At 47.6% G+C, this 25,382-nt stretch overlaps 1 protein-coding gene across 2 annotated transcripts; it reads right to left on the bottom strand.

The window, feature by feature from the left end:
* Positions 1-1,981: 1,981 nt before the first annotated feature.
* On the bottom strand, positions 1,982-15,090 carry TOP1MT (DNA topoisomerase I mitochondrial). 2 transcript variants are annotated; one of them, XM_057368776.1, is made up of 14 exons: positions 14,474-15,090; positions 12,354-12,469; positions 10,948-11,069; positions 10,320-10,442; positions 9,821-10,008; positions 8,964-9,108; positions 8,094-8,237; positions 7,419-7,604; positions 6,870-6,938; positions 5,606-5,720; positions 4,972-5,099; positions 4,190-4,284; positions 3,558-3,707; positions 1,982-3,355 (listed from the first exon to the last, which is right to left on the bottom strand). In XM_057368776.1, exons 1-14 carry the CDS (start codon positions 15,088-15,090, stop codon positions 3,253-3,255), a joined length of 2,301 nt encoding a protein of 766 aa, XP_057224759.1. In that variant the 3' UTR covers positions 1,982-3,252. The 2 variants fall into 2 exon arrangements, with proteins under 2 accessions (XP_057224759.1, XP_057224758.1); XM_057368775.1 differs by lacking the exon at positions 1,982-3,355 and having other exon boundaries at positions 3,667-3,737.
* Between the last annotated feature and the right edge of the window lie 10,292 nt (positions 15,091-25,382).

The raw sequence follows: 25,382 nt of genomic DNA, 5'->3' as shown, positions 1-25,382 counted from the left end.
GTACATGGGTGTGGAGCTGCTGGAGTGAGTCCAGAGGAGGCCACAGAGATGCCTCAAGGGCCAGAGCCAGGCTGGAAGAGCTGGGATTATCCAGTCTGGAGAAGAGAAGGGTTCAGGGAAACCTCAGAGCCCCTTCTAGTTCCTAAAGGGGCTCCAGGAGAGCTGGAGAGGGACTAGGGACAAGGGATGGAGGAACAGGACACAGGGAATGGCTTCCCACTGCCAGAGTGAAGGGATAGATGGGATATTGGGAAGGAATTCTTTCCTTTAAGGGTGGTGAGGCCCTGGAACATAATTCCCAAAGAATCTGTGGCTGCCCCATCCCTGGAAGTGTCCAAGGCCAGGCTGGATGGGGCTTGGAGCAACCTGGGATAGGGGAAGGTGTCCCTGCCCATGGCAGGCCCATGGCAGGAATGGGATGATCTTGAAACCATTCCATCATTCTTTAAGTTCAGAGTCCCAGATTTGGGGATAAATGACCCCATGGGACAGGACAGGCTGAGGGAGGAGGGAGTTGCTGTCTTTAAAAGGGGACAGTTATAGAGCTGATATCCAAGGATTATCTGGCTCTGCCCAGAAAAAGGACAAGCAGCTGGGTCTAAGATGCATCAAGGGAAATTCCAACCAGATCTAAGGAAGGAAAAGCTYTGCCAGGGCAGTGATTCATCTCTAAACAGTGACCCTGAAATGTGGTGGAGGAATCTCCCTCTGTGGAAACACTGATATTAAATTGGAGAAAACTCTGACCAACCCAGCCAAAGCTGACCCTTCTTAGAGGAGAAGGTTGAACTCAAACCCTCCAGAGGCCATTCCAAGCCAGGATTTCTGCGAAGAGTCTGGGCAGGAGCAGCAAATGCCAAAGGAAGGCAAGAGGAACCTCTCACCACCTCCTCCCACYCCTGAATTTATCTTCTACAACTTCTCTATCACTGCTGCCCAGGGCCATCAGTACAGGACATCNTTTGTTTGTTTGTTTTTGTTATTTATTTAAAGCTCAGTCATGTAACTGAACCAGCCCTAAGCTCATCCAGCACCAGCCTGAGCAGTCAACTTTGTGCCTGGTAGATTTTGGGTGAGGTTKCCTCCCACCCACAGTGAACAAAAGGCTTTTATGAAAAGCAAATCTGGCAGCTGAGAAGTCACAAGGGAAGGTGTCACTTCTGATTTTGTCACAAACCACAACTTCCCTTTTTTAAATAAAAAAAAAAGGAAGTCATCACAATGGAAAAATTATAAACTTTTAACTTAGAATTTCATCAAATGCTGTCATTATCTTGCTTTGGGATTACCAAAAAGCCTCAAACACAGGTTTTCCTCCGCCTACAACATCATAGAAAATTGAAAAAGATTTTTAGGATCACCAAATCCAACCACCAACCCAGCACCACCCCATTTACCACTAAGCCATGTCCCCAAGTGCCATTTCCACAGAGTTTTTGAGCAGTTCCAGGGAAGGAGGCTTCAGAAAACAATTGGAAAAACAGAGTTGAAACCACGCCTGGAATTGCCAGAGTGAGGTGGGTTCATCCGAGCATACCAGCATTGCTTGGAGCCATCAAATAACCCAGAATTATTGGGATGGGAGAGGGATCCTACTCTCTGGGATGGGAACATGATCCTGCTCCACAGGGTCCTGCTGGAGAACCCCCATCAGACTGAAATTTAGGCCATGGGAAGGTCTATRGAATACAGCCAGAAATGCTTGGAGGACTCCAGAAAAAAAAATAGGGAGAGGATAGACAGGAACATATTTGGGACAGCACCAACCCAGACTTTCTGGAATTACTCCCTGATTTTATAGGATCCCAGAATGGTTTGGGTTGAAAGAAACCCTAAAGCTCATCCATGGGCAGGGACACCTTCCCCTACCCCCGRGTGCTCCAAATCCCATCCAACCTGGCCTTGGACATTTCCAGGGATGGAACATCCMGAACCACACCTGGGACAAGTTGCAAAAAGCCTCCAGTCATGGATACTTGGAAAATTCACTCCCAGTTTTAATTAAATGCATTCCGAGCCCTCCATTTCCAAYCAAAACAGCAACAGTTTCAATACAAGAACAAGTGGAAATGAACACATGGGAAGCACCAGGAGCTTTGGAATTCAGCACCCTGAAGTGCCAGGTTTTGCTGCTCATACAACCTGGGATTCACTGGGATGTGGGAATGCTGCCAGGAATGTGCTGATATTACCTTTTTCTGGGGTGTGGAAAGCAGCCAATCAAGCACCAAACACAACCATTTTATGCTGTTGATTCCTGCCTGCTCCATTCCCAGCTGGAGCAAGGATGATGCCAAAGGTGTCATCCCAACACAGGAGCAGCTCCAGGAATCCTGGTCCCATTYCCCACCACACATCCCACAGAGCTTGGCCCAGTATCATACCCACTTCTTGCCTATTTTCCAGGAAATTCCCTGTTTCCTAAATCAGTGGCTGGACAATACAGCTCCTGGTTTTGGATACAGGAGCTGAGCCAGAGCCAAGTGAAGAAAACACAGGAATAAACATGGCCCTGAGTGAGATCCCTCCCAGAACAAAATTTAACCACCCGAGGGTGCTGAAAACACACTTTGCTCACAAAAAGGTGAATTTGAACACCCCTGTAATRTGAAACTGCTTTTAAATCCAAAATCTTCCCTTCCACCTTCCCCTGTCGTGATACAAATTCCCTCCCMCGTTTTCCCATTTTATGTCCCTGTCATTGCACAACTTTCTCCTTTCCTGGAGGTGAAAGGGCACAAAGTCCCCTGAAATGGAAAACCTGAGTTTTTTTCCATTTCTCTCAGTTAATCCCTAATCCAATCTCAGGTTTTATATTGCAATTCCCTCTTTTCCTGCCGTCACCACCTCATGTTTCCCCATCTATCCCATTCAGAGTTGGGAAAGGGCAACAGAGCTCCACTACCCCAAGAAGACTGGATTAGACCTGATTTTATTGATCAGTACAATTAGGCTCTTATTTAATCTCCTTCCAAAACTCCAGAGGAAGAAAGAAAAAAAAACCCAAGTACTCAGGAGCTCTGAGTTCCTGAGAGTCACTGAGTTCCCAAAGTCACTGCAGACAGRGGGAGTGTCACAACCAGCAATATCTATTTTAACTGGAAATCCAAGTGTTTGCTTTYCCATCAAAAAAAGAAAAAAAAGACACCAAACTCAGACAACTCTCAGCCCCTATCAGCAGAGAGTTTCTAAAATAGCTTTCCAACAGCACCCAACGAGCAGGATTTCAGATTTAACATGGAAGGCACCAGCTCAGAATTCAAAGTCCTCGCCAGCCATGTCGATAGCCCAGGCAAACTTCTCCCTCTGGGTCTTGTTGTAGATCTTCTCGATGGGAATCCCGAATTTCTTGCACCTGTGCAGACCACAAGACACCAGTGGGGACCAGTTACCCAGCAGTGTCCTCTCCATTCTGTCCCTGGAAGTGCCCAAGGCCAGGTTGGACAGGGCTTAGAGCAACCTGGGATGGTGGAAGGTGTCCCTGCTCATGGAACAACACAAACTTCAAGGTCTTTTCCAACCCCAAACTATTCGATGATTTCCCACCCAAGCCTTACCAAGCCACACTAATCCTGGGATCCAGGTAATTCAGCTTGGATGTGCCCAGAGCTATTTGYTTGTTCTCCTCCTTATCTGTGGCCTGGACATTCAGGTTTGCCAGCTGCTCTTCCAGCCGCTTCAACAGCTTCTTCTTCTTCTCAATGCTCCTGAGGGCAGAGGAGGAACATCACAATGTCCTAAAATCCAGAAACATCCTGAAATGGCAAAGATGCCATCCAGGATTAACCCATTTCCCAAGGATTTGGACCTGATACAATTATTTTTAAAAAAATATATATAAAAAAGAAAAAAACCTGTTATTTCCACCACCAAAGATAGAAAAACAAAATCCAGCATCCAGAGAAAGCCCTTGGAACAGTTTACCAGAGAAATTGTGTTTGTCCCACCCCTGGAAGTGTCSAAGGCCAGGTTGGCAAAGGTTTGGAGCAACCTGGGATWGTAGGAGGTGTCCCCCTGAAGGGAACCATCCACAAGATCTTATCCATCTTCCAAACTTTCATGGGACAAAAAGGTCCCAATCCCAAACACAAGCATTTCTGCTCTGATGGGGTGTTTGGGCCACACCATCCCCATTCCTGGGCCCTCTGGATCCCTCTGCATGAGAGGATTCCAAGGAAGAGCCACTCACGCTTCTGCTTTGGCRTCTTTTGTGTCTTCAAACTCATCTTCAGCTTTTTTCAGTTCTTCCTGGGCTTTCTCTATTTGTTTCTTCTTGGCATCGATCTGTCARGGTGAAAATAAAGTCAGACAACACATCCAAACTCCCTGAAGGTTTCAGCTTCCTCCCTCTTTTCCTTCCCACACATTCCTCAGTTTCTTCCCAGCCCTATTTCCTAACTTGTTCCTGCAGCATTTTCTGGGCTCAAGTGGTTTTTTTAGCATTTTCCAAAATATCTTCAGAGCCCCAATGCCACAAACACCTGGAGCTCCTAAATCTCTTCATCTTCTGCACCTGACTAAAACTGAAGGACTTGTGGCAGCACCAGAGCCCTCAGAAAGGTCCCAGTCCATCAATTTTGTGCAAACAAAAGCTGAGGACAACTAAAAATGGTAATTTGAGGTATTTTCAAGCTGCTCTTCCTGCAAATAGACAGGAAAAGCAATTTCCTTGATGTTGATCCAACTGTACCAGAGCTGCCATCACAAAATGCCCCCAGCTTGGTTTGAAGACACCGAGTGATGAAAAAAAGGCCCAAAACCATAAAAACACACCCAATATTCTGTTCCACGTGTGATTTCTCCAGGATCTGAGCTCACCACATCGCTCTCCACCCCTGGGTCTGCACTGATTAAAATCCACTATTCCCTGATGTGCTTGACCAAGGTGATTTCTTCAGGCATCACCCCAGCCCAAAAATAAAATTTAGAGGCCAGATTAKATCTGGGATGTCTCAGCTGGGTCTGTCTCACCTTTTCCTGGAGGACTTGCATGGACTTGGTAAAGGTTTTTGGCACAGATCTCTGATGGTTGCACAGGATGGCCACAGCTCGGTTGGCTCGGTTGTAGGACAGGAGCTTTCCTGCAACGTTGTCTTCAGCTGGAAAGAAGTCAAAGCATCACTCTGTCTCCATTCCAGGGGTTGGGAAAAGCAGGGAATACAGCAGAAGGAAAGGAAAACAAGTTGCTGTTGCATTCTCTCTCCAGGGAGAGCAATAATGGTTGTGGAAATTGGGGAAAGACAATTGAGCACCACAATTCAATGATGTGACTCATCCCTCACGTAACCAAGGAGGCAAAAATAGTGTAACCAACCAGCAACACATGGAAAAAAAGGAAAAATATTCCCATCCTGGCCATCAGTTAACTCAGAGAATCTCCGAGTTCACCATTTCTCACTTACCAACATTCCTCACTTACCAACATTCCCAACCTGCTGCTCGCCCCTGTAAGTTACTCCCACCCTATTCCATGGAGCATCACATGGCCAGGTGGGACATGGGCAGTTTTAGGGACCCCAAAGCAATGGATGGAYATTCCTGAGCCCTTTGATCCCACAGTGCAGCCGATGCCACCCCARGTGACACCACAACCACTGGAACTCACGGTTGGTGAGGGCCTTGAGCTGCTCCTGCAGGGTGATGGAAGCGTTGTAGGTCCTGAAGACTTTGGCCGTCAAACCATCCATGAGGTGCTGGAGGTGTTTGTTCAGGAAGGTCGGCTGGAGGAGGGAAAACAGGGAAAAGTGTGGGGAAAGTCACAGCAGRAATTCTGGTGGGTGGACAAGGTGGAAAGGCTTCAAACTGGCAAAGGGTTTGCTGGGTGTTGAGGCCTTGGAATGGAATTCCCAGAGAAGCTGTGGCTGTTCCATCCCTGGAATTGTTCAAGGACAGGTTGGATGGAGCTTGGAGCAGTCTAGGATAGTGGAAGGTGTCCCTGAACATGGCAGGGATGTAGAACTTGACAGTCTTTAAAGGTGTCTTCCAACCCAAACCATTCCATRATTCCATGAACAAGAAGGAATAGAACAAGCAGAAACCAGAACAAATCTTTTTTTCAAACCATATTCTGCCTAAGCAGCCAAAATTAGGCATTTAAAAAAATTAAATTTTTTTAAATTTAAAAAAAATAGACCTGCAACCTATAGGTCTACGTGTTGGGTCAGGCCATCATCTACCCAAAACTGGCATAAATTCTGCTTAAATCCACAAAAAAAAATCTCATTGAAAGTCAACCTTTTCTGCCCATCTATGTCCAAGAGGCTGTTGGCATTTAGGGACATGGTTTAGTGGTGGAGCTGGCTGTGGTGGGTTAATGCTTCTATTTGATGATCTTTGAGGTCTTTTACAACCTTAACAATTCCTGATCTCTCATGCAATATCACATCCCTGTCCTACAGAGCACATGGGGCTGCTCACAGATCCCATATCCCATCTTGAGGAAGATGAGGAGGCTTGTCCAGGAGGGAAGGCAACACAGCCCTCCAGCAACCCCTCCCAYTTGAGTGGAGCCCYGATGAGGCGCTAAAGCWTTAAAAAGCTGAGGTTTGGTACCTYCAGTAATTCCCCRAAYATGGACASACYTTCCCAGGCTAAAGAAGCCCAAGTGGATGAGYTGGAGGAGGGAAGGAGCAGGAATTCACCTCCTCAGCTGGRACACAGGGAAGCAGAGATGCYCCAGTGCAGAGAGCAGCTRGAAAACCTCCCAGCCCCACCACASRRTGTTCWAAAGTGRCAGYSGTGTCCCCAGAGAGCAGCACAGAAAACAGGTGAAGGGAYGGCCACCAAAGGTGGCCAAGGGTGYCATGGTTTGGCTTTTCCCCCCTCAGAGTCCTTAGTAGTGTTTGAAAAGTTTCAAGGTGCCAACTCACAGTGAGCTGGTCAAAGAGGTCATCGCTGGGGTCCTTGTTCTTCATGAACAGCCGCAGGTTCTTGAACACCTGGAGAGGGCGAAAGGCCAGCCTGGAACAAACTGCTCCCAGACATCTCCCTCATCTCTCTCCTCCTCCTGATGGACTGTGGTTCAGCCTCATGTTGGCACATCCCACCAACCTTCAAGGTGTCACTGGGTGCCTTGCACAATCTTTCCAATCTCAGACATTCCAGTTTCCCCAAAAACACCATTACAATCACCTTTCCCATGGGCAAAGGAAAATAATTTTATATTAATGGAGACATTTCAACTCCTGACGCCCACCAGACAACTGAGGATGCTCCAGCAAGAGGTGGGGCGTCTCCCCCATGATTCAGGGTGTAGAACAACCTTGGAAGTTCTATCCCAAAATTTCTCCCGTTCTCCAGGGTTAGAACACAGGAAGCATCCAAAACCTCGGCAACAGGTTTTGGATGCAAATTYGGGACTGGGGAACCTTGAGTGAACCCAGAACACCAAGCACGGGCTCCACCCCTGCCCCACTCACTGGTTTCTCCACGGACACTTTGTTGTAGTAACGGATGGAGTCTTTCCCAAGGAAGTCAAACTCCACCACGTGCTCCTGCCCATCGAGCTCAGGGTGCAGCTGGATGTGCTCCACTCGCAGAGAGCAGCAGCCAACTGTGTCCGCAGTCTCCCCTTCCTCCTTCTCATACCCAGCTCGCAGGGCCAGCTGGAAGAAAGCAAAGAGTCACCCATCCCATCCCATCCCACCTCAATTCCTTTTTCCTAGGTTGTTAAAATGGATGGGGACTGGAGAAGGTCAGATCATCTCCATCTGTAGATTCATAGGAGGATTTGGAAGGAACATTCAAGATCACTTGGTTYCAAGCTCCTGCCATGGGCAAGGACACYTTCTSCTAGGGACAACTTCCACTTTCCACATCTCTGGAAATGTTMAAATCCAAGTTGGATGGGTCTTRGAGTYACCAGSTCTAGTGGAAGGTGTCCCYGCCCATAGCAGGGAGTTGGAATGAGATTATCTCAAAAGGTCCCATCCAACCAAACCATTCCAGGATTCCATCATYATCYCTGGATTCCTCAAGGAGCCRCCCTGGGTGGTAGAACCAGAAAACACCAAAAACTACAGGGTGAGGTGGATCAAGGGATAGAATTCCCAACTTCCACATGGATGGGGCAGCTGGGGTGAGGCTGTGGATACCTTATCGATGAAGTAGAGGGCCACTGCTCTTTGCCGCTTCTTCATATCCTTGGATTTCCAGTCMGCTCTGTACTGAGCCCGGATTTTATGGACGACATCCTTTAGGCGCCGAGCTACCTCATATTTCTGCCAGTCCTTCTCACCCTGGAATAGGAAACCAGGATCTTTTCCATTCATGCCCCATTTTTATTGCACCCCTATCAGTCAAACCCAGCTCTGGAAACATCTTCAGCATTTCAATCCTACTCGAATCCCATTTTTTTCTTAGGAAAAATCTGCATAGCAAATACATCAGAGCAGGAACGGCTCATCATGGGTTTCTGTGCCCTCTGCTGGCCATGCTGGCTCTGGATCCTGGCCAAGTCAGGCTGTTCTCCACCAGCCAGAGCATGGCAAGGACCAAGTGGCCAAAGGTGGCYCTTCAGACACCAATGTGGACTGGTACAGTACTTGATCAGTTGTGTCCACCTGGGCAGCATTCCCCCTTTCCTTGAGCTCTGGAATTAGTCTTATATCCCCTTTTTCTTCCAACAGAGTTCAATCCCACCTCTTCCCACCCTTTACTTCCTGGCATAAATGAACTTGGGTCCATATGGATCCTCTCAGCCCCTGCCTGGCTTCCTCCAATAACCTTCCCCCRACACACATGAGGAATGTGGAACAGGATGACTCCACCAGGAGCAACCCATTCCCTGGAATCAGTGGGGTGCTCAATCATTTCTCCTTTCCTTCTCACCACTTCATTTTGTTTATTCCCTTCTCAGAGAAGGACCAAATAAATTTTTTTTTTTTTAAAAAAAGGAGATTTTTGTTGATATTCCACATCTGCTTTCCCAGATTTTTTCACTGGACCAAGGGCACCATTCCAACCTTCAGCTTGGAGCTGGGGTTCAGCATGATGTACTTCAAGGTGTTCTGGATGTTCTCCGTCCACGAGGCCAGCCAGGTGACCGTGTTGTCAAAGCGCACCTCYTTCCACTTGTGACCTTCTGGGGGCACAGGAATCTTGGAATCCCTGTGGGAAGAGTGGGATTAGAGCCCTCAGACCATGAAGAAAGAGGTTTTCAGCAAGCCAAGGATGAGTTCCACACTGTAGCATTACTTTGAGAAAACATGGAATCCACCCAAAACTGCTCTACAATATGGAATCATCAAATTTGGAAAAATCCTCCAAAAGCATCCAATCCAAGCATGAAAAAACACTGCCAGATGACTCTACCACTGCCCTGAGCAGCCTCTTCCAGTGCTTGACCACCCTTTCTGTGGAGAATTYTTCCCTAAAACCCAACCTAAACGTTTTCTGGTACAACTTGGCTCTTCTCCTATTGTTTGTTTTCCAGGAGAAGAGACCAAATCCCACCTGGCTTTACCCTCAGGGAGTTGTAGAGAGCAAGAAAGTTCCCCCTGAGCCTCCTGTTCTCCAGGCTGAGGGAGCCCCCCCACCAGCTCCATCAGCTGCTCCTTCCCACAATCAGGTGTTCATCATCTGAATGCTGGGAAAAACAGGAAAACTTTCTGGACTGGTGGGGAATGTTTTGGAATCAAGGTCTGAATGAGTGGCTTAAAATCAGTCCAGCTCACGTAACTCAGATGGAAAAAACACTAAGGATATGGAAAAAGGGGATTGCAGGAGTTGGAAAAACTTCAGCTCTGAGCAGAGAAGGTGTCCAATTCACCCCAATCCCAAAGGAAACCCCATGAGCTCAGCTCTTCTGAGGACAACCCACCTGCTGCAGTTAATGATGACATCTTCTGGCATGATCCTCTTCTTCAGCATCCCCATTTTGGGGTGCTTCCCACGGCCCCGGAACAGCCCTGGTGGTTCCGTTTTGAAGTTGCCGATCTTCTCCCGATGCCCATCCAGGATGCAGTATCCATATTCCTCCTGGATCTTCTTCGCCTCCTCCTTCAGCTTCTAAAACCAGGACACCACAAAAAAAAATCAAAATTGTTTGGATGAGAAAGGATTTTTAACATTTCAACCAACAATTCTGAATGCTGTCATTCCCTTAGCCACAGTCCTCTGGAGAGGGAAAGACTCCAAAACATCATCCAAGGWTGTATGGGATATGCTGATAAAATCCATCAAGAGGGGGGTTATGGCCCTGGAACCAGAGCTGGATTAAAGAAGTCCAAGCTCAGGGCACAACACCAGCACAGACAACAAGGAAGAGCCAAAATATCCCAAAGCTGGAATCAAAACACGTCCTAGGAACCACTCCTCACCTGCTTCTCCTCCTTGGAAAGCGCTTTCCGGGCCTCACTTTGGTCCACAAAATACTTGTGGATCTCTGTGAAGTCACATTTTTCCAGTTCCTGGATTATCTCCTGCTCCTCTGAGGTCATTTCCTGGGAAAAAGATGAGAGGAGGCTGGATAAAGCCAGGAAGTAAAACAAATTCCACATGGAACTGCTGCTTGGGCCTTCCCAGAAAAGTGAATAGAGACCCACATTGCAGTTGTTTGGAAAAAAAGAGCAACCAGATGTGGGGTGGAAGAACCTAATATGGAAAACAAATCCCTAAATTCAGCTGCAGGGACAGCACCAAAAGTATTTGGGAGATGTAAATATTCCCTAGAAGGATTTTTTTGGGATCAGGAAGTCATTCCTTCAGTGGGACACGTGTCCCAAACTGGTTTTGGAGCTGTTTCCAAATGCTCCACCTCCTTCCACCACTAAAACTCAGAAGGAGCAAATCCCAGCCCAAACCCCCAACAAACATGGAAATAAATCAGGATTTAGAATTCCAGAATTAAAAATAAGGAACAAATCCCACCCCCCTTCCCTCCATCCCACACCGCAGCCTGGGGACAATGGGTTTCACAGATATCAAGGAGCCATCCCAGGCATGTACCTTCCTCCAATCATGGAAAAAGTTGTTCTGGAAGATCTCCTTGGTTGTGTACTCATGATTCAACATTTTCGCATAAAACGTGGCAATTTCCTCCGTGGCCAGGCTCAGCTTCAGAGGTTTTCCTGGGAAAAGAGAGGCAGGGACACCTTCCACTGGACCAGTTTGGCTCCAAGCCCTGTCCAACCCTGGACACCTCCAGGGGATGGGACAGAATCTTGGATCACGTCTTAGATTTCCTAAGGATCTTGGATAATTTCTCAGAGGTGGCAAAGCCACCGTCCTCTCCTCAGCTCTTGGGCTGCAGAAATGCAACAAAACCAGGGAATATCTTGGCTCATCCTAGGAATTCCTTGAAATAGCCTTTTTTTTTTTTTTTTTTTTTTTTTTTTTTTAAGGAAAAAGCACCTTGCAGAGATGCAGGGAATGCTTGAATTCTACCTGAACCACTGGATTTTGGGATTTTTTTGGACTACAGGGAATGGTGGATCACAGCCTTGGAGCAGCCCCATAACAACCTACACACATTAGCTCATCCATGGGCCCTTCCCACCTGGGGTTGACTTCTTCCACAAATACTTTTCCATCCAGGAATGGTGACATTTTTCAGGAAACAAGTCAACATCAAAGATCCCAAAGTCCAAAGCCACCAGCCCAAGGTCCACGCAACACTCAGATGGTTCTCCAACAAATTTGAGGTCACAGAGAAGGGCCAAACATTGCCAAAACTCCTCCTTGTGGAGCTAAAATCTCTGACAGTTCCAGGGATGTCCCAGCAGTGCCCTCTGGTGCTGCCAGTCACCTCCTTTCCCCAAACTGGCATTTTTCCTACTGTAAAAAACGCTACAGAAAGCCCCAGGGAACTAAGGATCACCAAGATCCCATGGGAAGGGGTCCCCTCSCATCATCCCTTGGCCAAGCCCCAAATTCCTCATTGTTTCCTTCCCTTGATCCATCAGAAATGAGTTCAGGGATGAAGCTGAGGGCAGGGAATGGCAGGAAACCCAGCAGGAAAACAAGGARGTGGCAAAAGCCTGGATCTGTCCTGCCTGTGACACCCTGAGCTGCTCTGAGGGGATGGAAGGTGACCTTGGGGACATCAGGAGTAGCTCAGCCAAATCCATCAACCTCTTGGAAGAGATGTGTCAGTCACTGAGGCCATGGGTCAGTAAAATCCTGCTTTTCTGGCTTCTCAGAAAAATATGGATGAGCTGACAAAGCTCAAACCCAAAATGCAGCTTAATGAGAAAAAAAAACAGGTCTGGGGAAAAAAAGACATCAGTTCCCCAAAAACCCCATAACTCCAACCACATTTTAGATCTTACAGCTTCAACCCATGGCTTTTCCAAYGGGATATTCCTCTTCCATTAGAGGACACCACCCCAAGCCCCAGATCCCCCAAGATGTACCATCGTAATAAAACCGCACATCCTCGGGCAGGGGCTCGTAGAGGGGGGCAAAGTAGGGCCCTCGGTGCTCCAGYTGCATCCATTTGACTCCACCTTCCTTCTTCTTCTCTTCCCACCTGGAACAGACACACAGGGATCCATGAGAACATCCCAAATCCACAATCTGGTGCCTTCAGCCATGGTCGTGCTGGGGAGATGCTCTGAGTGGTGACAGCCGGCACAAATTCCAGGTGAAATCCCATTTTCACTGCCACTGCCTCAGTTTCCCTGCTCTTCAAAACAAGGAAAAATGGAATGGGATCTAGGGGAAAGTGTCTTGAGGAAGGGGATGTTTGGTGTGGTGACATGGAGAGTGAAGGGATCCTAAAAGCCACCTCATTCCAATCCCTTTCCATAGGCAGGGACAGCTTTCCCTAATCCAGAATGCTCCAAACCCCATTCAATCCAAGGAATAGTTCCAAGAATGGGGCAGCCACAGCTTTTCTGGAAAACCTGTCCCCTCATGAATATTTATAATTCTGATTTTAATGCAAATAAGATCTTAATGCATCCCTCCAAGCTACAGCAAACTGGATTTTAAAGTCACCGCAAGTTTTAACTGTGAAGATTTTAAAAAAACAAAACAACGAAAATTCCAATAAAATTAAATTTGAAATTAATATTAATAATAACGTCAAAAAATCCAACCGGAAAATCAGGAGCAGAACTTTAAAAAAGGGGGAAAAACCGCAGGTGAGGGGCAGAGGAAGAGCTCTGGTGACAGGAGCGGACAGGAAGGGATCTGTGTCCGCAGCTCAGGTTGGCACTGGTCCCTTGATCCCAGCATCTCCGGGGAAAAAAAAAATTTAAAAAACAAGGATTTCTGGGAAAACGCAGCGAGATTCCACACGGAGACAGCAAAATTCCTGTTTCTCCCTCGGCGGTGCCCCGGAAGTATTTATGATTTTTTCCTCCCCGTAGGAAGCGGAGTGGAATAAATCCAYGGCATCCAAAAGTGCATTTTGCCACAAAAAAAGAGGAAATAAAATATTCAAGGAATCTGAGGTGAAAGCACCGGGGAACGGCAGCGCCAGGATAATTTTGTGACGCTGCCGGTGCTTCGTCTCTCCTGCCAAAGTTCTGGGATCCCAAATCCCGGCAGAGCATCCCCACGCTCACCTTCCACAGCCCCCTGAGCGCATCCCGAGGCTAAGGAGGGGATGGGAATGGGAGCCTCATGGGAAATGTAGTTCTAATGTTGTTTTTGGATGAAATTCCTACGTACCGGCCTCTCTCCTCCGTGCCAGGATCCAGCCGTTCCAAACAAGGCATTAATTAGGGAGAAAAAAAAAAAAAAAAATCTAAAACCCCCTTTTCACGTCACGCCGGATCCTTCAGGAGCCGCCTGCAAGCTCCAGGTATCCATGAATACCCCTGTCTGGGATAACAGTTCCTCGCAGATCAGCGTTTGCCACGGGCTCCCAAAAACTCATCCCAAAATTCTTCCTGCTCTGTCCCAGATCTTGGGGAGCTCTGGGAGAGAGCGACACCAAGCGGTGACTTCCAAAGTTAAACTTCCAAAAATTATCCTCCATCCACATTCTGCATCCTTTCCTATAAAACWCCTGCCTGGATCATCCCAAAACTGCTGGAGAAGGAAGTGGGGAAGGAATTCAGCCACTTTAAAGTTCTCTGATAGAGGTGCTGCTGTCTTGGAAGGTGTTTTAACATTATTTTTATTATTATCGTTATTATTATCAATATTGAGACTATTATTTCTATAATTATTATTTCTATCATAATTATTATTATTTCTATCATAATTATTATGATTATCTCCTTCCAATAATTATAAGCATCTCCCTTCCCAGGATGGACACCATGAAAATCATTTGAGGAGAAATAAAAATGATAAATAATTATTTTTAAAAAATAATTGTGATACAAGACCTGCTGTGCATTCAAGACCTCCCCTTACCTCTCTCCCATTTCTAAGAGTGGCGAGTTCAAGGTTCAAGGAAATTCAGGACAAGAGCAAAAAAAAGAGGAATAAAATGGAATTTCCACCGGTTTGCTGCACAAAAGAAAATTAAAATCCCAATCCCAGGGTTAGAGCTGCCAAAGGCACACAGGAATTATACCATTTCCATTTGTTTTCTGTCTCTTTTTCTTCCTCCTTCTGTTTTTCAGCCTTTTTCTTCTTCTTTTCTTCCTTTTTCTTTYCTTCTCYTTCCTTAGATTTCCCAGTTTTCCCTGGAGTTTCCTCCTCTTCAATCTCCTCTTTTGTTTCTGCCTTTGCCTTTTTCTTCTTGTTTTTCTGCTTTTTCTCTTTCCCTGGCTCATCTCCCTTTCCTTCATCCTCCTCCTTCACCCCCTGCCCCATCCCTGCACTCAGAGTCTCTCCCAATCCCAATCCTTCCTCACCTCTCTCATTCACCTCTTCCTCCTCCTTTATTCCTTTCCCATCTCCACTTCCCTTTCCCACTCTCTCTCCCTCTTCCACTTCACCTCCCACTCCTTTCTCTCCTTCCTCTTCCTCCTTCTCCATCTCTTGCTCCTCTTCCAGCAATTTTTCCTTCTTTATTTTCCTCTTCTCCACCTTTTCCACCCCTTTCCTTTGCTTCTTTGCCTTCCCCTTTTCCCATTTTTTATTCCCATCACCCTGTCCCTGGTTGCTGCTGCTTCTCCCTCTTTTGGCTCTTCCCTGTCCCCCTTCCCAATTCCTGCCCTCACCACCCTCCTCCTCCATTCCATCCATCAAATCCTCTGATTTATCCTTCTTCTCTCTTTTTCTCTTCAATCCCTTTTCCTGCTTATTTTCCTCTGGTTTCTTCCCACTTTTTCTCTTCAATCCCTTTTCCTGCTTATTTTCCTCTGGTTTCTTCCCACTTTTTCTCTTCAATCCCTTTTCCTGCTTCTTTTCTTCTTGTTTCTTCCCTCTTTTTCTCTTCAACCCCTTTTCCTGCTTCTTTTCTTCTTGTTTCTTCTCTCTTTTTCTTTTGGAGCCTTGGGCATCACCTTCCTGCTGTGGGATAGAGGGATCCAGCTCCTTCTCCTCACTCTCCCTCACATCTGTCAGCCCCACATCCATCCCCAAAGGATTTCCAAAAGGCAATGCAATGCCTTCCCTTGTCTTTGGGACCTGTGGGAAGAAGGAATAAGGGAAGAAATGCTGGGAAAGGAGAGAGGTTATCCCAAATCCCAAATAAATGCAGGATTAGGTCCAAGGAGTGAAAATCCCCCCCCAGTTTTCCTACCMCAATTCCATCCTGGKTGTYCAAGAGCTKCTYTCCCACTGCTGGTGYCSCTCYCTGGGATTTGTCCTGGGACCTACAAGGATATCACAGCCATTYCTCACCACCAGCATTCCCTTCTTCCATCCCAAATTAGGGAATTGCTCCCAAACAAGCCCTCACTTCCCTCTAATTATGGCACCACCACAGATGGAGATATCCCAAAGCAGAAGGGAACGACCCCAAGCTGGATTTTATGGGATGAGGAAGCTCAAAAGAGCAGGACCACGAGGCCTCSAGGCCAAATAGGGGATGTTCCCAAGGAAATATTCCCAGAGAAACCTTTTGGGGAAAAGGTTTGGCCCCACCAACAGCACAAAAGATGGGATCAGGGTGATTATCATAGACACAGGGGAAAAGGAGGTGGATGGGACACAATTCCTGGGAATGTGAGATRATTCCAGTGGGAAATGGGTCAGGAAGAACCGGGAAACAGCCTCATCAATCCAACAGGACAAGGAGAGTCCAGATCCATGTGGGTGAGGAAYCCAGGAATGTTTCCCTGCTCAGCAGGCGAATTTTCAGGAATTTGGTGGGATTTGCAAACATTATAAAACACCACTCTGGCCCTATAAATTATCCCAAGGATTCYCCAAGCCAGGCAAGAGGTTGGGATGCTCATCTTGGAGTTGTTCGTATTCCAGAAAAATCAAGGCAAAATAAGGATAAGGGAAGAGAAGCAGAACCTAAACCAAGCTTAGATCTCCTCGGCTGAGCCCACAACTCCACAGGATGGATTCAGGTGGGATATTAGGAAAAAAAATCCCCACTGAAAGGGTGGCCAAGCAGTGGAAGGGACTTTCCAGGTGGAATCACCATCCCTGGAAGAATTCCAAAAGCCTGGAGGTGATGCTTTGGGASCCAGTTTGGTGGTGACCTCATCAATGCTAGGTTAATGGTTGGAATTTATGATCTCYAATGTTTTTTCCAACTTTGAGGACTCCATGAGTTTAACATGAAGGTGTCCCATTCCCACAGGGAAACTCRGGACTTTTCCTTCTGAGTCATTGTCACCTCACAAAGAAATCCTCTGGTGTATCCTAGGTAAGCCTGGAGCTGAGCTCAAGCCATGGATCAGCTTCATTCCCTGCTTTCCCCAACTYCTAGCATCCCTCAGCAGATCCAACCCAAAAAAAAGAGTTGGAAACCCAGTTTCCCTCTCCCAGAATAGTGCTGGCTCTTCCTGGATTTCCAGGCAAGCCCAAAGACAGTAGAGCCCCAATTCTTGTTTTTAACCAAAACATCCCAAAATTTCTGCAACAAAAAGCAGGAACTTTAGCCCTTTTCTATACATTAATTCAGGCCAATATTTAATTCCCAGGTCATGGGACATCAAAGCAACCCAAGAAAACCTTGGAGCTGGCTTGGGATAGAAACAAGTTCCCAAAAAAAAAAAACCAAAACCAGGAGCCGGATGCTTTTTCCACCCCGGAACACGCATTACACAATCCCCACTAAACTCCTTAGGGAAATTTATCCAGTAAAACACGCTCAGCCCCTCCAATCCCGTTGGCAGGGAGCAGATCCGTGACTCAGAAGGCAAAATCCCGCCACCTTTAGGGATCGGCTCCTTCCTCCAAAGGTTTTATTAGAGGCCTCTTAGTGGGGAATTTTTAAGAGGCAGAGAGGATTAACCAGCTTTAGGAATTTTGCTTCTTATCTCTGCCCMGATCTAGAGGGAAAGAACAGCCTTTTCCCAGGATTTGGGAGGGTGTTCCCACTAGGACTTCCCCAAATTTATGGAGGAATGTGCACCTGAGCGATCACACCCTGCTGACTGRGGAGGGTGGATGGGGCTGGAACTTCCCTCTCCACCCTTAAATCTCAGGATTGAGCCTCAAATTCCTCTTGGGATGATTTCAGGAAGTTCTAGAAAATACCGAGATTTGGAGAAGCTGCTCAGGGAAAGCATCAGCGATCCAGGAGGGAAAAACAGGATTGTGCAGCTCCACAGGGAGAAGAAAAAGGACAAAATTCCAGTTCCCTGTGAGGAAAATAATCCCAAAAAATGAACCAACTCACCTGGAAGAGGCTTCCAGCCCCTCTGACGGCCCCTGGGGGAGGTTTGCTTTGGTTTCCTCCTGGAAAATATCAAGGATCTGGGAAAAGGTCCCTGGCACAGGTACCCCAAAGCAGCATCACCCCCAAACCAGCACCGCTTTTCCCTTCCTCAGCCACCTTGGCTGGAATCCAGGACCCCAAAATCCCAGGCTTTCCCAAGTTTTGAGGGTTTATGGGGTTAGGAAATCCCTGTTTTCCTTCCAACAGCACAATAAAGAAGTTTTATGGATAAATGTAGGAAAACTCCAGCCCTCCTCAACCACCTGCTCATCGGAAGCACTGCTAGCAGAGCAATGCAGGGAACAGAAGGGATGGGAGGGCTCCAAAAAATAAAGAAGGATCAAATTCCAGGTGCTTGGAAGATGAAATCACCCTTGCAGCAGATGGCAAGAGGGAAAGAGGTGGGGGGAAAAGCTTCAGGGTGGGAAATATAGTGAGAGGGAGCAGAAAGCAAGGAAAAGGAAAAATAGGGAAAAATATGAAAARTGGGGATAGGAGCTAAAAGAAAAGGAACTCGGAGGGGTCATAAACACAGCCCTAAACTGTAACCACCAAAAATCCTGGTAAAGGAAAAAAAAAAAAAAAATCAGGAAAATGAGGACCTAAAAGAAAATGAGCTCAGAAGAGCCACAAACAAAGCCCTAAAATCTGACTCTTGGAAGACACCAGAAATCCTGGAGAAAATAAATTCAAAAATCAAAGTAAAGGGAAAGTGCACACCTAAACGAAAATGAGACACAGCCCTAAAATGGGACCCATGGAGGCCACCAGAAATCCTGGAGAAGAGGAAAAAAAAACCTTCAAAATAAAGGGAAAATGGGGATAGGACCTAAAAGAAAGCTCAGCGAGGACAAAAAAAGAGCCCTAAAATATGGCCTGTGAAGGCCACCAGAAGTCCTGGAGAAGGAAAAAAAAAATCCAAATATAGGGAAAATAGGGACCTAAAAGAAAATGAGCTCAAAGTGGACACAGACATAGCCCTAAAGTGTGACCCACGGAGGACACCAGAAAATAAAAAAAATCAAATATACGGAAAATGGGAATAGGGCCTAAAAGAAAATGAGCTCAGAGAGGACACAAACAAAGCCCTAACACCCATGGAGGCCATGAGAAAATCTGGAGAAAGGAAAAAAAATAATCAAAATATGGGAAAACGGGGATAGGACCTAAAAGAAAATGAGCTCAGAGGGGCCCCAAACAGGGCCCTAAAAACTGACTCTTGGAAGGTACCAAAACCCTGGAGAAAGGAAAAAAAAAATATATATATATAGGGAAAATTGGGATGGGACCTAAAAGAAAATTACTTCTCAGGGGACACAAACAGACCCCTAAAATGGGCCCTATGGAAGCCATGAGAAGCCCTGGGGAAAGGAGAAAAAAAATTAAAATAGAAGAAAAATGAGAATGGGACCTAAAAAAACATGGTTTTTTTGTGTCAGAGGTGACACAAACAGAGCCCTAAAATCTGACTCTTGGAGACTGTCAGAAATTCCATCCCCTTGTTTTTATATTTATTTTCCAAGCTGGAATCACCTGCTCCTGACCACACAAGGCATCCCAAAACCCATCCCAGCCTTATCCAGGGCTTGCCAAGCACTGAGGTTCTCCTTCTAAAACCTGACCTCCCGAAGTTTGCCTTCCCAAGGCTTTTAAGAGAGGCCAAAACCACACAGGGAGTTTTCCTGAAAGCTGCTGGGTAAACTCATTAATGGAAGAAAAAAAGAACCCTGAGTTAATTACAGGTTAGTTAYGTCCACATAAACTTTCGTTCCCTGGGAATACGCCTGCTCTTGGATTCACAATCCTTCAGAAATCACGTTGGGAAATTCAGAAACAGAATGACTTTCTAAAGTCAGTCCTGCCTGAAAATGCCTGATGGTTGCACTGGGAATACTGGGAACACGGGCAGCCTTGTGGGGTTTCAAGGCTGCTCCTTGAATTTTATTCATCCTGTAGAGTTTGCAGATATTTGGGATCATGTTTGTCGGAGGAATGGAAAGAGGGGGAAAAAGGAAAAGCATCTCTGGCTTTTTAGACCAAGAGGATAAATTGTTAATGTGGGAAAAACAAAATACAGTGGGAATGCGCTGGGATTTGCACTCTCCAGCACCAGGCAAAGATCATGGAATAGTTTGTGTTGGAATGGATCATCTCGTTCCATCCCTGCCATGGGAATATCTTCCACTATTCCAGGTTGCTCCAAGCCTCATCCAACCCAGCCTTGGACACTTCCAGGGATGGAGCAYGAGCAAGGAAAGCAGTGCAGACCGAATTCCCGAGGAAGGGATGTTGTCAGGATGAGGACAATCCCAACTTTCTCCTTAGGAAGGGACAGAGTCACCTCTATCCTGATGCTCCCCATCGGTGCCAGTTTGGGCCAACACCAAAATGTGATGGATTCAATACCAAAACCAGGAAAGTTATCCCTTAATTTAMTTTCAGATGCTCAAAAACTCCTTCTAGGGGCTTGCACCAAACCACAGGACCTTACCCTCCCAGTTCCCTCAGGGACAAACCACAGGAACGCTCCCAAATCCTTCAGCCCACTGAGCACCACGTACCAACCCAGATGCAGCTCCTTCCTCAGCTTGGATCCCGTTCCAGAGGCTCGAGCCAAGGCCATTCCCATCTGCAGCCTCCTGCTTCAGGGAGCTTCTTGGCCAGAAAGAGGACACACACATTTTTTATGATCATAGAATAGTTTGGTTGGAAGGAATCGTGTTCCAAGCTGCTTCCATAAGCAGGGACACCTTCCACTACCCCAGGTTTTTCTCCAAGGTCCATTCAACCTGGCCTTAAACACTTCCAGGGATGGGGCAGCCAGAATTTTTCTGGAAAACCTGTGCCAGGTTCTCACCACCCTCCCAGGGAAGAATTCCTTCCCAAAATCCAATACCCTAAACCTTCCATCCTTCAGCTTAAAGCTATTCCCCCTTTTCCCATCATTACCTGCCCTTATTTTTCCCTATTAAAAAATCCTTTTATAATCAAAGGAGCGCAAGGAAAATGGAGTTGAACCGGGCATTCCCATGCACAATTCTGGGATAAACCCAGATGGAAAAGCCCAGCCCTGCAGATCCCTTCTCCACCCCAATCCAGGGATTTACCTGCTGATGATGTTCTCCTGCAATGGCTTTTCCTTGACTTCTGGTGGGTTTTTCTTCTTCTGTTTTACTATGGAAGGCTTTGCAGCAGAATAGAGGAAGGTAAGGGAAAAGGAACTTCATGCCATGGGTTTGATTCCAACAAAATTTTCAGGACAGTCCCAATACACAGAGGGGTTATTTTTACCTTCACTGTGCATTCCAGCTCCTCCTTCTTTTTCTTCTTCACCAGGAGCCCCTCTGGCTCATCCTGCCCCTTTTCCAACTCGTTCTTTCGCTTCCTGGGACAAGGAAAAATTGATCCCACTGAAACCAACCCCATGGTTGTGAGAAAAACCACGGCATGATACCATACCTCCTAATCCTTAGACCCAGCAGCACCAAAAATGGACTCCCAAAGGGAATTTTGGAGGAATTTTTCTGCTTGAGGGATGAAATTACCAGGAGAACCTGTGGGATAAAGCTGGAGCCTCCCCAAATCCCCTACCACACCCCACAGTACCCACCTGCTGCTTTTCCTCACCCCACTGGCTTTTGGGACCCCCATGGCTCCGTCATCCACAATTTTTTGGGAATGTTACAGCAGAGTCCCCAAGAATGGTCACTGGAACAAGATGGAAACAACACAGAGTTGGTACCACCCTGATTCTGCTCTCCAAGGAAACCCAAACATCCAATCCTAAAGTTCGGATTCCGCAGCTCAGCTTTAAAGAATACCCGAGGTGAGGAAAACATGGAAAATCCTTGAGCTTTATCCCTAAACCTCTGTTGGAGTTGGTCAAACAAAAGAAAATAAAAGGAAAGAAGAGAAAATTTCCCCAAATTGTTCAGAAATTCACAGCTTCCACTGCCATAATTAGCAATAATTAAGCACAACAGAGAAATGGGGTGAATTGGGATATGGAGTCCCCCCCCAACACCACCTCTTCCCTCTCCTGTTCTCATGGCTGGAGCAGCCAGACTCTCCCAAATCCCTGCTTTCCTAAGAAACTCAACAAGATACAAGAAATAAAGATCATATTCCTGGTCCCTATCCATGAAAATCCTCCACATTTAGGAAGAATGGGGATTTCTGAAGGGGAGAAGTGAAAACCAGCATGAAACATCCTGAAAACTTTTCTAGGAGTAGAAAACACTTGGAAAACCTCCACATTTTACCAGGTTTTGCTGTTCCAGGAGCACTTAGAGCTATAGTTGGGGCCAAGCTCAGTCAGCTCAGGAAAACGTCCTCAATCCCAGCCAGCCTGGAGACCTCACTCCTTACCCAGCTGCTTCCCCAAAAGAAATCCCCTCTCTCCATGAAACCTCTTTAAAGTCTCCCTCAGCCCAATTGGAGGCTCCCAGCTCAAGTTGCACCCTGGGAAATGAAGTTTTAGCCCAAAAGCTGAAGTTTGGGAATGTCCCTCAACCAGCAACCCCTCAGCAAGGAGATCCAGCAGGGGAAAATACTCTGGACCACTGAGGCAGAGAATGGGGCCAAAAATAGGGATTTTACAATAGTTTGGAAAAACTTACTTAGTGGGAGATGCTCCCTCTTCAATTACATCATTAAATTAATCCCAAAATCTGTTTTTGCTCAGCTGCCTCTTATCCATCAGAGCTCCATGGTTGGAGATGGAGAAGCCTTTGAGCCTGGGAGCAAAGCCCAAATCCCACCAGATCCTACTGCCCATAACCCTCATCCTAAAGCCCATCCAATTCCTCTCCAGCCCTTTTCATGGGATGAGTTCATTGCTTCCACTTGGCCCTGATGTCATCAAGAACCTCATCTCAGCTGAGGGTCCCAAAGTCCTCATCCATCCCAAAACAGGTGTAAGGAGCGCACCTGGGAAAGGGATGGGGGAATTAGGACAATGGGAAAAAGCTTTTCCCAAGATGGGGGAGAAAAGAAAGCTCCAGGGAGAGCTCAGAGCTCATTCTGGTGCCTGAAGAGGCTCCAGGAGAGCTGGAGAGGGATTTTGGATAAGGGATGGAGAGACAGGATATGGGGAATGGCTTCCCACTGCCAGAGGGCAGGGTTACATGGGATATTGGGAAGAAATTACTCTCTGTGAGGTGGTAAAGCCCTGGAATAAAAACCCCAGAGAAGTTGAGKCTGCCCCATTCCTGGAAGTGTCCAAAGCCTTGGATCAACCTAGTGTTGTGGAAGCTTTCCCTGCCTGTTGGACTGGATGATCTTTCAGGCCCATTCCAACCCCAACCACTCCATAATTCCAAAAAAACCCTGGGATTTGGGTCAATAAAAGGCACGGCTCCATGTGGAATCCCAAACAGGGACAAATAGTGGGGGCTCCGCATTCCCCTGGGAAGGTCCCGCCCGGTTCGCGGCCGGGAGCGGAAACCCCGCAGGAAGGGCTGGCTCTGGGAAAACCTCTTTGATCCCCATTGCGCCATCCCAGGAAAAATGCATCCAAGCCACCTTTCTGGCTGGATGAGTAGAAGTTGTCCAGGGATGGGAGCCAGCCCCAGGGAGGGACAACTTCAAGCCGGGGCTTGTTCACCCTTGGCCGCCTCCTTCCAAGAACAGCTCAAGTTTGAATTCTTCGCATTTTCAGATTTATTCAGCTTGGAGAAAGTTTCTCCCAAGTTTTTTGGGTCTGTGATGGGAAAAGATGGGGTTTGCAGGGATGTGAGTTGGAAAAAATATGTCCTACTCTGGRGCAGCTCCTGTTGGCTCATCATTCCCTTCCAAGCATAACCTGGATTAAATCCCTTAGAAAATTAATCTGAGTTTTGTCCATTTTTATGGATTTTCCCTTCATAGATGCTCTTTGTAATGGGAGGAAGGGGATGGCTCCATCCAGAGCTCTGCTTGGGAAACATGGAGCAAAAGAGGGTTTGGCTCATCCTTAGGGAAAACTGGACCAGAATGGGATCCCTGCACTATTTGGGGACACCACAGCAGCTGTTGGACTTGTGTCAGTGACAATATTCCAGATTTATCAGTAATGCCACCCTCCTGGTCCAGCTGTTCCTTTTGGATTGGGAAATCCAGGAGGGACAGAGAAAGTCCTTCCCTGGGATCACACAATCCTCAAAGCCCTGATGAGAAAAAACAACTGGGAAAGGTGGAACTGGTTTGATAAATGCAATTATAAAATAAATCCTATATATATATATAACTCTATAAATCCTACATAACCCTGTAAAATATTTCATGTGTCCTGGGCTAACATTTTCCACTCAATAAACAGCTGGATCCACACAGAATTCCMTGTGTCCCATTGATATTCCTTGTGTCCCATCGCTTAATAACTTCATTATRGCCCAGGTAAAGACTCAGAGACCTTTTTGTGGTCAGTGACAATGGCTCAGAGTGGGAAAAYGGGGCAGGATTTGCCTGGAAAGAGTAATAAAGTGGATTTGATTCTACATCTTCATTATTTTTATTGTATTTGATACCAAATTATAGTTTGTACAGGAGCAGCATCCAGGGCAAGGGCACAACAGCCCAGATGTTGAGGAGGGGGAAGCCGGGGGGATGATGGTGCAGGGATTGTAGGGGCAGAATGAGGGAGGGACCACCCAGATGTGGCCAGTGGGGAGAGAGAGGACACCTGGTTAGAAACTGAGTGGCCCAGATGTGGCTGGGTTGAGGGGAGGGCAGGGTGCTCATGGCTGGGTGTGGTGTCACCCATATGTGGCCGAGTTGGGAACGGATGAGCACACAGATGTGAGACAGGGAGTGGGGACTTGCCCAGATGTAGCTGGGATGGTGGGGGAGGCACCTATTTGGAGGTGGGGTCATCCAGATGTGGCCAGGATGGAGGGGGAGGCACCTCTTTGGAGGTGGGGGTCATCCAGATGTGGCTCGGATGGAGGGGGGGGCACCTCTTTGGAGGTGGGGGTCATACAGATGTGGCCGGGATGGTGGGGGCGGCAGCTCTTTGGAGGTGAGGGTCATCCAGATGTGGCCGGATTGGGCGCGTGGACGCCTGGCTGGAGTTGGAGGTAATCCAGATGTGGCCGGGATGGGGAAAGTGCCCCTTATTTCAGCGGGGACCATCCAGATGTGTGCGGACGSGGATCGGAGCCCACCCAGATGTGGAGCGGGGCGGGGCCACCCAGGTACAGCCGCGCTTGTGGGCGGGGCTTAGAGCCACGCCCCTCTCGTGACGTCACCCGCGTTCTAATTCCCACCGTTGCCACGGGCGACGGCCCCTCCGCTCCTCCCCCCCACCGCCCCTCCCAACCCCTCACTCCCATTGGGCAGTAGTGCTGTCCATCAGCGCCGTCCCGCTCTCCCATTGGCTGTCTGGCGRTTAAGCCCTGCCCCCGCTCCCTGCTTATGCCCCGCGCTCGGCGGAGCTGCCGCGATCGCTCTGGGGCCGRCGGGGCCTGAGGGGGCACCGGGGGTGAGCGGGGGCACGGCCGGGGGTCCCGGGGCACTCCGGGGTGGGGTCTGCACGAGAWAAGGGTGGGGAGTTGTAGGGCGGTGGGGTTTGGCTCTGGAAGGGAGTTCGCTGGGGGTCCCCTTGGCTGGAGCATCTCCCTGAGGGGGATTTTTGGGGGGTTTACGCTGCGAGGGGAGAGGGGTTTAACTCCCCCACCCTGTCTGGGATCGCTGTGCAAAGTGGGTTTAAACCCTCTCT

The sequence above is a fragment of the Malurus melanocephalus genome, unplaced genomic scaffold (genome assembly GCF_030028575.1).
Source record: "Malurus melanocephalus ecotype Western Australia unplaced genomic scaffold, MMel_1.1 scaffold_97, whole genome shotgun sequence".
Lineage (NCBI taxonomy): Eukaryota > Metazoa > Chordata > Aves > Passeriformes > Maluridae > Malurus > Malurus melanocephalus.
This window is presented reverse-complemented; position numbering and strand designations above follow the sequence as displayed.